The sequence below is a fragment of the Odocoileus virginianus genome, chromosome 1 (assembly GCF_023699985.2).
Source record: "Odocoileus virginianus isolate 20LAN1187 ecotype Illinois chromosome 1, Ovbor_1.2, whole genome shotgun sequence".
In the NCBI taxonomy this organism is placed as follows: Eukaryota; Metazoa; Chordata; class Mammalia; order Artiodactyla; family Cervidae; genus Odocoileus; species Odocoileus virginianus.
In genome coordinates this window covers 68,967,227-68,984,034 of record NC_069674.1, presented here as the reverse complement: position 1 = coordinate 68,984,034, position 16,808 = coordinate 68,967,227, and the positions used below count along the sequence as shown (strand labels likewise).

Sequence of the window (16,808 nt, the reverse complement as noted above, 5' to 3'; positions counted from 1 at the left end):
TGGCGCTTTTCAAAAAGAAGAGGTACTACCTCTGCGATTGAAGAATTCCCGAGAATATTTTCCAGATAGAGCAAAGTGCCTTGGGATACTGCCTAGCAGCTCTATGATGTGGGCTATGTGGTCTATGGAGGAGAGAAAAAAAAGGATACGGGAATGGGAGGGGCAGAGGGAAGGATGGGATAAAAGAAGAGGGGGGAAAAATCGAAATTAGTAAAAAATCAGAAATAGATTCAAATCAACAATGTCTGCAGCACATCCATGCAGAGGCTTCTGGGATGGCAGGCCTCAGGACTGGAGCATTAACAGCCAGTTAACCAGCTGACCTGAGGCCAGCTCACCCCAGGTCATCCCAGCATTGCAAGCAAGTAAGCATGGAGATGGATAGGTTTGCAGATGGAATTCAAGCCAGAATTCCGTCATTTTAAATTCAGCCCCCAGCAGGACAGAGAAATGGGCAGCAGATCAGTGGACAAAAGGACCATGGAAAGGCCTCGGGTTCATCCGGCTTGTCCTCTCCCAGCCTGCGAGGGGGCGGGCTGAGGCCACAAGCTCCCTGCAGGGTCACCTGTGCCAGGAGGCTCTGCCCAGTCACTGTGACTGAGGGGGCTTCAAGCTCTAAGGGAAAGCATCTGAATCTGGTGTTTGAAAACCAAACACAGTTCTATTTTTGTGCAAAAACACAATGTTCTCCAGAAGGCCCAGACTCTCTGTAGACCCATACTGAGGTATTCAGCAAGCAACAATACTTACCTTCGTCTCTGGAATAGTCTTCCCCAGAATGTGGTTCAAACAAATAATCTCCCGTTGCCAGCTCAAATGCCTAGGATACAACAGATGACATGCTAAGCGCTTCAGAGACTGGGTCCAAGCCAGCAATGTTTTCTGGTACAAGAGACCTACATTTTATGAGGATCTGAATCAAACCAGAGTCTCCTTTAAAGGCTCAACATCAGGCTTTTTTTCTTCTTCCCAAAAATTCAAAGAAGCTTCAGAAACACTCATATATTTCGGAGGAAGCGACTGTGTGCAGGCCTAGCCGGAACACTCCAGGGACCAGGGCTGTCTGACCCAGAGCCTGCCCACAACCTGCAGGCTGGCCTGGGCCTGGACCGAGGGTGTTGCCACCCTCCTGAAGGGAAGACCTTTGTGCCTTAGTAACTGGGGGCTCCTTTCAACAACTCTCATCACTTCATTCATTTCTGACTCAACCAAAGGAAATTTCTAGAACCAAAGAAGCCCCTCTTGCGGTCACCCCAGGCCAGGAGGTGCTAGATCACTGTGTAAGCCACCTATGGTTGGCAAGGAGAACTTCCTGGTTATAGGATCAGCCCCCAAAGGTACAGGGTAGGGTGCTGGTGAGGTGACAGGAGGGGTATTTATTTTCATTTCTGCCAGTGAGTCTATATCTTTTATTTATAAAATTGTCTAAGGACCATGAGTTTAATTTGCTAACAGTAAATAAAGATGACAATTGCTACTGCTCTATTAATCAAATATCATGTTTTAAAAAAAACATGCTTTAAGTAAGAATTTAAACAAATTCTTTTTAAAAAGAACAAGCCAAACCCCACTTCCGGTCTCCTTCATACTTACTTCTCTTGTATATTAGCGTGCGCTGTTGTGGAGGCCCCCAGGGGCCCGTCCCTACTTCACTGAGGCCCAGGGCTCAGTGGCTGCTGCACCGCCCGCTCCCTCTCCAGCCCCGGCCGAACTGGCCCACCCTCTCCCCTTCTGTTGATGACCGCCAATGTGCACCCACTAGGGAAGGCTCATCTGCCTAGGGTGGAGTCCTTCACAAACCAAGGCAAGCGCACTTAGCCCAGGACCACGTCTCTTCATCTTGCATTTTTTTTTTTTTTTTTAAAGAAAAGAGGGAAGTAAGATGACAAGCCTCTTGCCAGCTACCCTGCGACGAGCACTAGTTCATGAACTCAGGATCCCTGCCCTGAACCAGACCTGGGTCTGAGCTGAAACCAGATGTGCCAGGTCTTAGTGGAACAAGGGGGTCGTCTGCGCACTTCACGGCCTGCCCTCTCCACCCAGAAAACAATAAGGACACTATTGGCAATTGCAGATGAGGGCGGAAAACCTCATGCCTGGCCACAGGCCCAAGGGCAACAGTGGATCACATGCTAAATAAGTGTCTTTCTCGCCAGGGACACATGCCAAGACAAAATGGTAAAAGCCCAATGCAGGCAGAAGACTCCGGAAGTTGAGGGATGGATCCATGGAAAGCACCAACTGCTCTTTACCATCCTTGGTTTCACCTCATTCTTCTAATTGATTTCCAAAATCATTCCAATCTGGTTGTATGCATTTCTATCAGCCTAACACTAAGCTACATCAGCTCAGCATTTTGTAAAGATGGCCATTTTGATTAGCATCCATGTATTTCCAAGGAAATACAACTTGAAGAAGCCTGTCAATGAAATGGTAAGGAAGAGGCAAGATGAAGGCTCCCCCAACAAGTTATCAGGTCCTAATTCTCTGAAGCGTGATAAGACTTTCTTTTTTTCTGCATATTCTCGTTATCTTTTATTATGTATCAAATTGTCTTCAACATAAGTTACAACCTGATTAAACTCAATACTTCTTTCTAAAATCAATTTAAAGACACACAAAAAAATCTCTTCATATACAATATCTTTTGTCAAGAGTCTAACAAATATAGTATCTTTCATTGCAGGATTTCTGCTTAAAAGATTTTAACAAATAGGACACAGACAATAGGGTAAATGCACACCATAATGAAACACTAGCCTCTGTACTTTGCCACAGGTTTCTACGCTGGCCACTAGGAAATCATGAAAGATTATTGCCTTCAACTCTCTGAGTTACTCTCAATATAACCTTTATTATTTTTGTCCATGTTTAATACTGGAGAACTCTGGGTTCTTCCCTCAGTACTCGGACCAGTCCCCTCAGATGGCTTTCCCCTGGAGCAGCGTTTCTCTTCAGGCTCTGGGGAGACCAAGTACCCCTTTCCTGAAATGCCATCGCATATCAACGCACTCCATTCTGAATAAATAAGGTCATGAATTCCTTCCATGATGTGAACACTCCTGAGCAGTTTGGTTAAATGTGTCAAGATTGGCTTTTCTTGTCTTTATGGCGCTGACTGGGGGTCACCATGGAGCCCTATTCAAGGACTCTGACGCACAAATGCAGAACCACCAAAGTCAGGATCCACACCAAATTTTTAGATCATGCACACTTACATCTGGAGGAGCGCTAAAGCTCAAGAAAAGAACAAGAGATTCAACCACTGACATACCCCAGCTACTCTGCCTCACCCTGTCCGGCTGCAAGAGCACTCCTCCCTGCCAGTGGCAAACGCACCTACCAGCGAACACGGGCACCAGCCACCACCCTTCCCTCCGCTGGAGTCTCTAAGACATAATGCCATCGACAACAAAAAACCCTGGATTTTCCCACCAAGAGCAATCCAGAGCTTTACTACAGCTTGGTGTCACGAATTTAATACACTGTTGTGTATTTAAACTTTAACAGAAGTGGGGTGGGTGACAACTGCCTCACCTTCACCAGTTTCTCTATGGAGAACAAGACGGGACCTCTCAGTCAGGACCTCCAGGGAGGAGTGGGGTGGGAATGAAGGCTTGCCCCACTCCCAGAAAATCACCCTTAAACTAATTATAAAGAACTTTATAAGTAGCTCTAGAAGCACTGAGGGACTTCACTTCTTGGGAAGGGAGGAGGCAGAAGGAGACTAGAGAGAGTGCTTTTTCTTAGGAGTCTAAGCTGGACACTGACGCCACAGTTGACAGTGATTACAGGGGCTGGCAGGACCGGAGACTGTGGAGGTACACACTCTTATCTCACGGAAGGCAAGACAGACAATCTGGTATAAAACTGTACTGACAGCTCCAGCATTATGCTACTACATCTGTGATCTTGTCCTATTTTTCCTGGTTATATCACCAAAATTTATCACCCAAAATTAGAAGTACAAGATTTCAGAGTTTTTAGAGTGTAATTCAGGACAACCCACATATGGCCCCTTCTGTGTAGCTGAAGACAAGTAAGGCCTGACCTCACACATCCTGAAACAGAACACTGCTCCCCTGCAGCTCCAGCTGGTGAAAGTGCCCTCCCTCTCCTGACCCGGCCTCTGCCTCCCACTGCCTTCCAGCCCTTCCACCCCATCCTGCCCCTGGACTCCTGCAGAGAGAGCCTGATTTCTTCCCTACATTCAAAGGAACCATGACACACACACCAACCCTTCTAACCATTTGTCTCCATACTCAGCATGGCAAGGACTCAGTTTTTTATACTTATTGAGAAATGTAATTTTAAAATTATTCTCTGGCATTACCCATCAGAGAACAGAAAGGCATACTTTCTGTTCTAGACCTGTTTGGCCATATTGGTTGCAAGCTTGAAAGACAGAGTTTCTTTTTTCATATTGTTTCAGCATCAGAGGACACACACCCAAGTAGTGCTGCAGTTACCTTTAAATCACAGACAGTTATATTTATTTTGCACTCTTCCTTTTTAGTGAGGAGACAAGTACCAAGCTTTACACACATGCTCTCTCACTTTAAACAGAAGAGAAGAATTTGGGTGGTGGGGGGGTGGGGTACAATACAAGAAAAGCATGAAACACCACCTGAAGCAACAGATACACCCACGTTTCCAACAAAAGACCACAAAGCTCAGCTCACTAAGAGAAAGGTGACAAGTTGGCCAGGAAACAGGACTGAGAAAGAAACTGAAACTGGCTTATAGACAAGGGACTATTCATGCTCATCAGTTCACAGGTAAGGAGAGTGAGAGGAGACACTGGTGGAACTTGGGAGAGTTTAGACACAACCAGACTTTTGATGCACACAAGTGGCAGCAAAACGGCTCTGTTATATCAGAGAAAAGAGGCAGCCCGAGGCCCTGAGGAAAACCACTGCCAAGCTGCCTGTGGGAACAGACTTACTCAAACAGCATATGCAGCTGCTAGTGCCTCTGACAAGGCTAGACGGCCTAGAACCGTAAGCCAGAACAGTTTCTAGACTGTGCTTAACAGGAGAGAGCATAAAGAGTGGTGTGTGGGGAGAGCCTCTCCTCTCCAGTAACAGGTCTGTCAGACTGCCTCAAAGCTCCCCCTAAATCACAGCTATTTCATCTTCCTCCACAGCCTGAGGGAGGGAAACACAGGCTGCGCAGAGCCCACAAGACTTCAAGCACCAACAGGAACTACGTGGAGTCCATCACCACAGCTGAGGTCTGCAGCTGGGGGCCACAGAGGGCCTTGCGAGGCTGTCTCTCACAAGCCCAAACCAAACCACACCCAAGGACATGCCTGAGAAGGATCCTGCCAACTCTAAACCTTGCCCGCCCGCCCCTCAGCGGACAACCTCCAGTCAGAAGGCTTAGGCCATGGGCGCTGGTAAGACTGGCCTACCGCGGGGACTAAAGGGACAAGCCTTTACATAGAGGAAAGGGCACAGGCCGCTCTTACCATACACGCCGTACTCCAAATGTCAGCAGGCGTGCTGTAACCTGCTCCTATTAAAACCTCTATGGATCTATACTGACGCGTCTGGATGTCTTCTGTGAAGTGTTTATGCTGGAAGGGAACAGACTACATTACTGTGGAGGAACACAGACGTAAAAAGAGAAAAAGCATCTTCTAATACATGATCACAACCAAAGAAAGAACACTTTACTTACCACCCAACAAGCATTTCCAAGGTCTGCAATTTTAACTCTAATCTTATCGGCATTCCGTGGGTCCAGGGGATTCACCAGCAGGTCGGCTGCCCGGGTTTTTGCTGGCATGAGTAAACAGCAGGACAGTTAGGGCCTGGGTTAAGTGGTTTGCAAGTGTGTACACAATGCTTGCAGGGCACACTCCTTTTCTAGAAAAGTGGTGGGATGATCAATTAGGCATGGAATCCTGTAAGTTGAACTCAACAAATTTAAGTTCTCAAATTCTCCATCTCAGGCAAATACTTCACAAGAGGGCAAGCTGCCCAGAGACCCCATGCACACTGATTTGCCCATTCTCCTTTCTCCCTATCCTTCACCTCTGGGTCAGCCTGCTCAGTTCCTGTAACTTTTAGCTGCTCCTCATTAGATTATGTCAGTTCCCTACTGGATTCCGTCTAGCTCGGAAGTGTGATATTACTAAACTCAAGGGTAGAGAGAACACTCCCTGGCGGGATGGAGAGGTATGTGTGTGTGTGTGTGTGTGTGCATGTGGGGTGAAGAGGGGGTTGTGTGTGTGCGTGTATATAAGAGTTGGACCATAAAGAAGGCTGAGTGCCAAAGAATTGATGCTTTTGAACTGCGGTGCTGGAGAAGACTCTTGAGAGTCCCTTGGACAGAAAGAAGATCAAAACAGTCAATCCTAAAGGAAATCAACCCTGAATATTCACTGGAAGGACTGATACTGAAGCTTCAATACTTTGGCCACCTGATGTGAAGAGCTGACTCATTAGAAAAGACCCTGACGCTGGGAAAGATTGAGGGCAGGAGAAGAGGGTGACAGAGATTGAGAAGGTTGGATTGTATCACTGACTCAAGGGACGAGAGTTTGAGCAAACTCTGGGAGTCTGTGAAAGACAGGGAAGCCTGGCATGCTGCAATCCATGAGACTGCAAAGGGTCAGACATGACTTAGCAACTGAACAACCATCTTCAGGCAGACCCTTGTGTGAAGCCTGGCATCCCAGGCAGGCAGCAAGGCCAGGCCGCATGTACCATGAGCAGGGCAGTGACTGAGTGAGGCATCCAGGACCTGGGGCACCCACAAAGCTTCCCAGAAGGGGCCAGAAAATGCGAGAGAACTCTGCATTTTAGCCCTCAAGAACTGTTCCTCGGACTGATGTATCAAGCCGAGCCAGTCAAGACTCTGGTGTTTCCTTCTCTCTATCTGCCCTAGGCCCACATCCCTCTTTATGAGGAAGTTTTAACACCATGAGGTGTCTCACCAAAGGCCAGATATGAGCCAAGGAGAAGAAACACAGAAATCAGAAATGACAAGGGCAGCAGCACAGAGACCCACACAGACATGTGAGGTGTTCACACTGAACAGGGGATGGGCTGAGAAACTGAGCTCCAGAGAAAACAAAAATGCTGACCCAACAGACAGATGGCCAGCACCGGAAATGGCTAGATGAATCCCTCATGTCACTAAATAAAGTCACCAAGCACAACAGTGGAATTGGAGCTTTGCAGAACTGGATTCAAATTTCATTTTCAACATCTACAAGTTACAAATGACTTAAACACTGTGAGGCTCAGTTCTCAGTAAAGGAGGAAGAGAAAAGGACCATCCTCACCCCCAAAAAGAAAAGACCAAACACAGGAGAGCTAGGGGCTCCGCTCCACCCGCCCTCTGAGGGCCAAGACTTCTATTTAGGCCAGAGAGGGACCAGCCAAGGATGAGAGGCCAAGTGGTGGGTGCCACCACTCCAAACATGAAGCACAGTTTCTACAGAATGCATTTCACTTTTGCAACCATCATAAAGTCAAACCATTGTTAATCCAGGGACCACCACTACAGTTTCTTTGCCATTAATACCCTGGTTTATGAGCACCAGACAAAGTCTCTTTGGTGACCTGCTGTTAGCCTCCTGGTTCATGTCTGTGCATGGTTACCCAGCACACAATGCCTTCCAAATGATACTTGGAAATTTACCTCAAAAATTTAACTGTACTCAGAACACACAGGAGGTAGAAGAGAATCAGTTTGCATCTCTTTTCTCAGTGTGACAGTTTCCTGCTCTAAGTGTCTCTGAAAGGTTATCAGACTACAACACTCAAAAAGGCCCACACACTTGCTACATAATCATACAGATTTTGCTTTGCCCAGAAAATCAGATCACCTCTCCTGATTCAGTCACTATTATGCAACTATATCATGGCTCATCCTTGCTCTCTGCTACTAAGGAGGGAATGAAAAGTACAAAGAGAAAGGCAGAAGATTTTGCTTCAGGAAGGGCTGGGACTGTTAAGTCTCTGGGTAACACTGTATTCATGCCATCAGGTGAGCCTGGGTGCCAGCAAGATGCCGCCCAGTGGGGCCGCCATGATGAACAGCCACCATCACTTATCTGCAAGGCACTGTGCAGGCCTTCACTGATACTTTAAGTTTAAAACAGCCTTACAAGGAAGGCACAAACACTCTATATGCAGAAGATTTAATACCCGCTCAAGGAAATAGCAGAACCTACAAGATTTAACACTCAGACCTTACCTCTCTGTTCACCGAGTATTTGCAAGTCCCTTCTACGTGGCCAATGCTGTACAGGCACCAGAAGAGCATGAATGAGACATACAAGGTTCTGCCACCACACCCTAATTAGGAAACTCACAAGCTCGTTGAGAATATGGATGATAAAGTAAATAAAACGAATGATTCACATACTATGTCAAGAAACTCTAAGTGCTAAGAAGAAAAAAGCAGAGAATGGAAGATGGATTACTGATGAGGGCATTCAGCCGAAGGGGTCTCTTCTGAGAAGGCGATGTTTGAGGAGAGGTCTGAATGCAGGGCAGCAGGAAGGACAGAGGCTCTGGGAAGACATGACAGTGCGTACAAGGTGCAGAGAGGCAGAAATAAATGTGCACCCTTGAGAAACTTCAGAAAGAAGGCTGTGTGGGAGGAGCAGAACAAGTAGGGGAAACAGAGGTGGGTGGGGATGGTATCAGAAAGAGAGGCGCAGGGCTGTAAGCTTCAGACAATGACGCCTCTGGGGGTATGCTAAGTGGAGATGGGGTGTGGAGGGTGTGCTTTAAAAAGCCCTCTCTGAACTGCTCTGCAGGAAACAGTCTCGGGAGCAAGGGTGGGAGAGAGAAGAGTGTGCAGCTGTGTTCCAGCGTCCAGTCAAGCACTGCTGCTGACACGGTCACCACGAGGTGAGGGTGACAGGCCAACATGTGCATTGCAGGTGCCACCCTGCTCCCAGGCCTCTGTCCTTCAGACATGCTAAGCCAAAATATGTGGTATGGCTCCAGCAGCTAATAATCCAAGAAGAACGCTGCCTCCTCTTCCCAACCTTCAGTTGCTATACAATTACTCCAGGGAGAAGTCTGCATTCTTAAGCCTGGCACGTAAGGTGATCCTCAATCTTCTCATTCCAGCCCTGGCATTTCTTCTACTATTTCCTGATATACGCCCTCTGCTGCAGTGACAAGGATCCACACACTCTGAGTAAAGGGTACCTCTCCCACTTCCTGTTCTCTAGTGCCCGGGGGCCAACTGCCAACCTCCAGGACAGGACCCTCCCAACAGGAAACAAAGCACCTCCACGCAGAGGCTGTCCATAGTTCTCCAAGGACCAGGCTTTGAAAACCCAAACTGAGTGCCTCCAAACAAATGACTGGATGAACAAAAAGGTCAGCTTGGTAAGAGATTGGCATCAGTGGAAAAACCAGACCTGCTCTTTCTCCCTGATGCAATATTCATGCCACAGATAGGGTCCTGAAGAAGGCGTGTGTGTTCGACAAAGTAAAATTCTGCTGTGAATGGGAAAAGGTGGGAGAATACAGGCAGGTATCACTCATTTGTTGGTTCATTATGCAATAAGTGCTTGTCTCGGCACCAAGTTAGATGCTGAGGACACAAAGGTAGAAATACAAAGCACTCTCAATGTGTACACCCCAGTGACGAGGAAGACAGTGGAAGTGAACAAGGATCACACAGTGAAGTATGACCAAAGGAAAAAGAAGGGAACAAGAACTGGGATCTGCCAGGACCCGACAAAAGAAGTGTGCTCACACAAACAGGAGGAAGCCTTCCAAGAAGGAGGAAAAGCATCAGCAAGGATACAGAAGCATCAGTAAGCATGCCACGTTCACACAGACACTCGATATTAGGTCTTAAAAATAAATGGGGACGAGACCATGCTACACTTGAGATTACTAAACCTTTTTATACTGTTCACTCCATCAATAAAAGATGTTTGAACATTCATTTCAGTATATGCGTGTTTATAAAGTTTACATACTACTGTTCCTATACATTATAAAACACTGACAAGATCTTAAAAGCAAAAACTACTCGGCAACAAGGCTGAATCCAGCCTGGGTCCTGTCCCAAGTATGAACTTGGGACACATGGTTCTAGAAGAGCGAGCAGGCACCTGGAGAATAATGAGGCTGTGTCAAAAGGACCTAAGAACCAACTTGAAGAGGCTGACAAAGGGCAAATTTGGGGTAATTCTGGCATTTTAAAAAAAAGCTGTAAATGATAACAACACACAATTGGATGTGTTAATTGAAAAGAAAAAAGAATTGGTGAGTCCGTACCACAGAGGAATATGGATGATACATCAGGGAGGGGGTGATTCAGGAAAGAGCATGAAAGCCTTGCACCTTTCCCAGACACCATGCCCGGTGCATCCCTTTCATCCGGCTGTTGTTGACTTACATCCTTTCTTCATCAACTGATTATCCAGCTAGCTGGATTAGGCAGCTAGCTGGCTGTTTTCCTGAGTTCTGTGAGCTGCTCTAACAAATTAACTGAACCCCAGGACAGCATCACAGAAACCTCCAATTTAGAACTTATCAGAAGCAGAGATGACAACTTGGACTTGTGACGGGTTGGGGGTGGGGGAACAAAACAGTCTGATGAAACTGAGCCCTAGACCCTGGCACATGACACTATCTCCAGGCAGCGTCAAACGTTACTTAAACTGCGAGACACTGGGCTGGTGCTGGAGAGCTATTCAGTGCAGGAAAGCCCCCCCACACACGTGGTGCCCGAAGCGTCAGCAGTGGGACGGGAAGAGAATGAGAGTCAAGGAGGGTAAGAGGTGAGTTTTTCCTTAGATGAAGCCACATTGCTTGTGAAAGCATTTCAAGCACTTTCAAACCTTCCGGTCAGAGTAAAGGTTGACAGGAGGAGAATACGTCTATCCAAGTTACAAGAAAAACCACATCCTTAGGATGACTAGCTGTGGCCAATGAGTAACAGAGGACTCTGCGGGTCTCTGGGGCTGCAGAACATCCTGAGCTATTTGCAGGGCTGGCTCATCAGTGGACTCGCCATGTGTTAACATTCTTGTCAGCAGAGGGAGCAGAGGAGGTTTCTGAGCTTTTCCACTGTGGGCCAGAGTGCGAACCAACTGGGACACAGTGTGTACCTTCTGAAGTCCCCCAGCACACTACAGGCAGAGATAAGTCTTGTGGCATCCACCCTCAAAATCAGGGTTTGATATACATCATCACTACATTTAAACCTACATCATTTCCTTTAAAATTTTAACAGGAGAGTGGTGTAATCAAGAACAGCTATCAAAATAGATACTTTTTCCTCAATACAGATAGAGAGCAGGCACATCTTCCCTCGACTAGAAATGAAGCAAAACAAAAAACCCAAAAACTAAACATCGCATTATCAGATGGAAGTACACTATAGAAAACTACAGGGTAAAATGCCAGACTTGGAAAACTTTTGCAAAGGTATCATCACTAAGACAGAAGAAGGAAAAAAAAAACCTCAGAAATGGGATCTGACAGAAATCCTCATGGCCCAGAATACTTTTTAAAGTATACTAACTTACTCATGGTTACAAAAGTAATAAAATAAAAGTGCTTACTGCGTACATACATGTCTATACCTCCTCCAGGCAACCCCCTTCCCAGTATCTGTCAAGGGCATGACACTCAAGGGACTGAAGGCAGAGCTCATGGGAAGGAACACTTACTTTTTGGCAAATCCCCAGTGCTGGAGGCTGAAACTGTCCTGCTTCTGTCATGGGATGGACTGCTCTCCTCATGCTCAGTAAGGGGGGATCCCTCAGAAAGTGCAGAGCCACAAGCCACAGGTTCTAAGGGCCCAGAGAACAATGATGTGGAAAATTCTGGAAACTGTGACTCGGGAATTTTATGTCGTCCATTTGGCAATTCACCATTGAATTGTTCATAGGAGCTGCTATACGTGTAATCGCTTTCTGCATTTGGCTCATCGAGGTTACATTCCTCGGGATTTGGGCAATCTTCCTCATCGTCATCTTCATCATCCAGCTGTTGCTCCAGTAAGAAGGGGCCGTTCTCAATATGGCCATTAGTTTTCGGTGATTCTATCCAGGTAGGGTCTATGTTCGCAAGCTCCTGTTCAACATCGTCTTCATCTTTCTCAGTGTTTTCTTTCTCAGTGTCTTCTTTCTCCTCCTGGTCCTCAGCTTCACCTTAAGAAGCGGAAGGGTGAGAATCAGAACTTGTCACTCTCCTTAACAGAGTGCACCAGGCATTTATCCTCTCCAACAAGAGAAATGTTTGAATGTGCTAATTTCATTTGCTACACAGCAAACACCTCTGGGCTCTCGGGGTAAATCTCCAGGTTCTCTAAATCTTATTTTTCATTTACTAAATAACTAGCCTACTCTTATTAGAAAAAGTTAGCTCTTAGAGAAAATGAGCATAAATAGAGCTGTACTTCCATTTTCTACCCTCTCCTCTATAATCTTCAGAGATTGTCTAAGGGTACATTACTGTTAAATCAAAGCTTAATTACAAAATGAAGGACAATCATTAACATGATAAAGATATGGTGCTTCTCAGACATTTTCCATTAAAAAACAAAAGCTATTTTGAAACATATTTCTGATGCATATTTTACAAAGCAAGTATCAGACAGCTCCCACATTCTCCAGGGAGGGCTTGGAAGGGAGGGTTCAGACCCTCAGGTCTGAACACAGCAGCACAGGTCACCCTGTGTGATGCCCTGGGGTGCAGCCCGCTCTCCAGCGTTCACTGACCATTGTTATTCGCAGTCTCTCCCTCAGCCACCTCCTCCAGTCCTGCTGTTTTTAGCTTCACCTCTGGGTGGTATTCATCATCTTGCTCATTGGAAGGTATAACTGACGTGACGTTTTCCTCTATTATTTTTCTTTCAGCTTCTCGCTCCAATTCTTCTATTTCCTGCAAGCGCTTTTCCAGTAACTCAGCCTGCCTTTTCTGCTTCTTTTTCATTTTTTTCTTTTTGTTTTTAGATATTTTTCCTATCTACAACATGTTAAGAAAATAGCACAGGTCAGTTTGCTTCTTTTTAAAGCACTATGCAGCAGCGTCTAAGTGCTGGCAGCATGGCAAATACCAACACAGTCTGTTTTCTCAGGTCTATTCAATTAAAATCACATGCCCAGACATGAGATCCACAATATGGTTAGTGTTGCAGCAAAGCCAGAAAAAAAAGAAACCAGTGCCGATATCAAGTAGCGGAACTATTATCAGCTCCTGCCCATGGAGAGCTACAGCTTAAATCCAGCAAGCCTTTTCCCTTTAAATTCTAAGAACTAAATATGCCGAGACATTCCTGCCTTTAGACAAGAAGCTCGCTTGCAAGTTTCATTTGCTGCTGCCTGTCTACAAAGTATTAACAATGTTCCCTGTTCTTTACTCTCTTACTCAACTGTCTGCCAAAACAGGTGTTCTTCATTCATGTTTGGTCAACAGCGCTGTTTGTGCTTGGGTCTCTCACACTAAGTTGTTAGCAACAGCCAGGACAGCAGGAACTGTAAGAAATGAGCATATGAAGTAAAGGGAAAAAAAGAGAAAGCCATGGTTTCAGTCTGCCTCCAGTCATGGCCATCTGACTTGGAAAGTACTGGCAACGGGATCCTCCAGTCTTTCACAGAACCAATAATCAAAGCACGCTGCTCAAGCCCTGGCAGAGCTCAGCAGGCCAGGTGGGAGAATTCTTACAGCTCCCCCTCCTGCTGGGACTCCCACTCCAGACTGAGGCTTGCTGGCTGCACTCTGGAGTTCTGCACATTTCCTCCCAAGGGCTTTCCGGTCATAAAGATCTTTAAACTTGCAGGTGACTCATCAACTTGAGATATACATATATTCTATGCTTGACTGGAACCAAGCCTAAACCAGGTTTAGGTCCTCTGGGGTAGAATTTAATTCCAAACAGCCTGTTTCATTTGCTCACACTTGGTATTTTGATAGGACCACACAGATAACGCTCTTTCACATTTAACTATACTAGCTGGAAGAAAATTAGAACAGCAGCTTCAGAAAAAACAGGTAACTTAGAGGCAAATCAGAAATAATCAAAAGGGTTTGTGGAATAATCACACTTAAAACCCTATCTCTATAACCTCACATTTTATCAGACTCAGCCAACAGCACTCCAGAAAGCGCACGAGGAAAACACAGACTTTGGGACAGCTCCAATTACCCCACTTTTAAAAATCACTTCACTTTTTCAAAACATTGTCTTGCATATCCAAGGATACACGGCATTTATAAACATGGCTGTCTTTTACACTAAAATGCATGACAACATCTGTGATTGAGAAAGGAACAACAACAACAGAAAGTAAAACTAATTCCCTCAAACAACCCTTAAAGAAAAGCTGTTGCAGAAAGAAACAAAAACTAATGCTACAATTAGAAAAGTTCAATAATGACTAGTCACTTTTGACAAGGAGGTAATATAAGTATATGTGTAAGTACTTACAGGTTTTTGCTGCGGAGCAGTACTCACTAAAAACAAAACAAAACAAAACAAAGTGAACATTTAGAGTGAAACAGATACTTACCTTTTTGTAGGTAATCTGAACTGTAAAATGAAATAACTACTGCCTTTCAATGGCTATGCAACTTCAACAACTGTTAAATATTAAAACTTGTTATTCAAAGAGCCCTAAAGAAAGTTTATCCAACTCAAACAAATGATTGGCTCTTAAAAAGCGAAGCCATAGTGGTTCACATGGAGTCATTTCTCTTATTAATCTGAAATTAAACACTCATTCATTTCAAAAGCACACAATCACAAAACACTGACTGATAAGAAAATGGAGAAGAGTCACACAACCCAACTTGTTTACAGACAATGAAATGAACAATTAATCTCCACCTTTCAGAACAATTAATTTACACATCTATGTTTGAAAACTATTTCACAAGTTTACACAACTAAAATAAATCCAATACTACTGCAAATAGTCTAGAAATGACATGAACAGACTTGGCCAATGTCAAAAGCTTAACAGACTATGGTTCCATGATCTAAACAGCAACCTGATGGTAGAAAACAAGACTCATAAGTGGTTCGTCTGCCAACAGCTTCAGTTAAAGGGCTTTCACTCTGTAGTCCCTGTGCATACCTGACAACACACTAGGGCAGAAAGCATGTGAAGAGAGGGTGAAAGCATCATCCACACTTCACAGCCATCTTGACATCTTGTGAAAACCAGAAATAAAACTTCATACACCAATGCTCAAGTCAGTTGATCTTCTTTCACCGTGAAGTTCTTGTAACTAATTTTAAGTCCACCAGTCACACTCAGAGTGATATAACTATGCTCAATGGAGACAAGGAAGCATTCTGATGATTGTAGGTTGGCTAAAGGAAACCTGTTACCATACACTCCTCTGCAGAGAAGTGGCCAACACAGACAATGTTCAAATGGAAATGAAGCAACAGGTAAGAAGAATTCAGTGACCTTTTAAGGGAGGACAAAGCTAAGTAATTCAAATATTAAAGTACAACTTAATTGGGGCATTTTCCTTCTCAAGCAAAGGGTCTACTTACTTCCAGTCATCGGGCTCTTATGCAAGTTCCTAACATGTGCACATTTAACTCAGTTGCTTCCTATGAACAGCTTTGCAGGCTCTCAGTGCCCTACACAGACCAACACAAAGCTGGCCCAGTCTCTCACCTGCAGACCCGGAAGGAGGGGGAGCACCCGCCTTCTGCCACTCAGTGGCCTCGGCTGCCATTCTTCTCACATACGCATCGTCCACACACATCAAGATGTTTTCCGGCTTTATGTCAGTATGAATGATCTTGCACTTACTGTGGAGATAATCTAACCCCTGAAGGACCTGATCACATAAAATCAGAAAGGAGTTAATACTTCTATTATTCAACATTTATTTATAAAATAGTTACAGTCATTACAAGGCACAACAGAAACTCGGGCCCGATAGGAACCCAGCTCCTTCCCATAAGCAACCAGTGTATATCATTCTGGAGATAATTTATGCTCATAGAAGCAAATGCATTTAAACATATACTTATTAAAATAACAACTTTGGTGAGATGTAATTTACATGTCACACAATTCACCCTTTTAAGCATACAATAGAATGGTTTTTAGATGTGCAACAGTCATCACTATCTAATTTAGAACACATTCATCACTCAAAAAAAAAAAAATACTGCACCCATTAGCAGTCACTCCCCGTCTCCTTCCAACTCCTCTAGCCCTAAGCAACCACTAATCTACTTTCCTGGGTTTGGACATTTTATGTAAGTGGAATGATACAGAGTGGTCTTTTGTACCTGGCCCAATACTTTCAAGGTTCATCCATGTGTAGCATGTAGCAATACCTCATTTCTTTTAAATGCCAAATAATTTTCCACTGAAAATACCACATTTTGTTTAGTCATTCAATGATGAACATTTGAGTTCTTTCCATTTTATGGCTACTATAAATATATTTCTATAAACATTCATGTACAAGTTTCTATGCAGACATGCCTTTATTTTTCTTAGTAGTGCAATTGTTGGGTCATACTGTAACTCTAGTCTTTCAATAAACTGCCAAACTGTTTTATACTATGGCTGCATCATTTTACACACCTTGCACATCAGCAATGTGCAAGGATTCCAACTTTTTTGATAGCCAATACCTGCTATCTGTCTATTCATTTTAGTCACTCTAGTGGGTGTGAAGTGTGTATCTCATTGATCTGCATTCCCATAATGGCTAATGATATCTGTACATTTCTAATATTGTAGGAAAGGAGAATTAGGTAGCTTTGGTACCCAGGCAATAAACTATAGTACTGAACTAAAAGAAACTGCTAAACCAAGATACTCACATACTTAC

The 16,808-nt window shown here is 44.7% G+C and overlaps 1 protein-coding gene across 13 annotated transcripts in view; it reads right to left on the bottom strand.

The window, feature by feature from the left end:
• The window catches only part of SRPK2 (SRSF protein kinase 2), a 248,141-nt gene that overhangs the window by 10,692 nt on the left and 220,641 nt on the right, over positions 1 to 16,808 (bottom strand). For 12 of the 13 annotated variants that reach the window (XM_020907474.2, XM_070469462.1, XM_020907477.2 and 9 more), the window contains 8 exons: positions 15,632 to 15,797; positions 14,428 to 14,453; positions 12,719 to 12,965; positions 11,666 to 12,148; positions 5,683 to 5,783; positions 5,471 to 5,578; positions 751 to 820; positions 30 to 122 (listed from right to left, as the gene is read on the bottom strand). In XM_020907474.2, coding sequence (XP_020763133.1) covers positions 30 to 122; positions 751 to 820; positions 5,471 to 5,578; positions 5,683 to 5,783; positions 11,666 to 12,148; positions 12,719 to 12,965; positions 14,428 to 14,453; positions 15,632 to 15,797 — 1,294 coding nt within the window. The remainder of the gene's footprint in view (positions 1 to 29; positions 123 to 750; positions 821 to 5,470; positions 5,579 to 5,682; positions 5,784 to 11,665; positions 12,149 to 12,718; positions 12,966 to 14,427; positions 14,454 to 15,631; positions 15,798 to 16,808) is intronic. The other variant, XM_070469416.1, reaches the window with a different exon arrangement.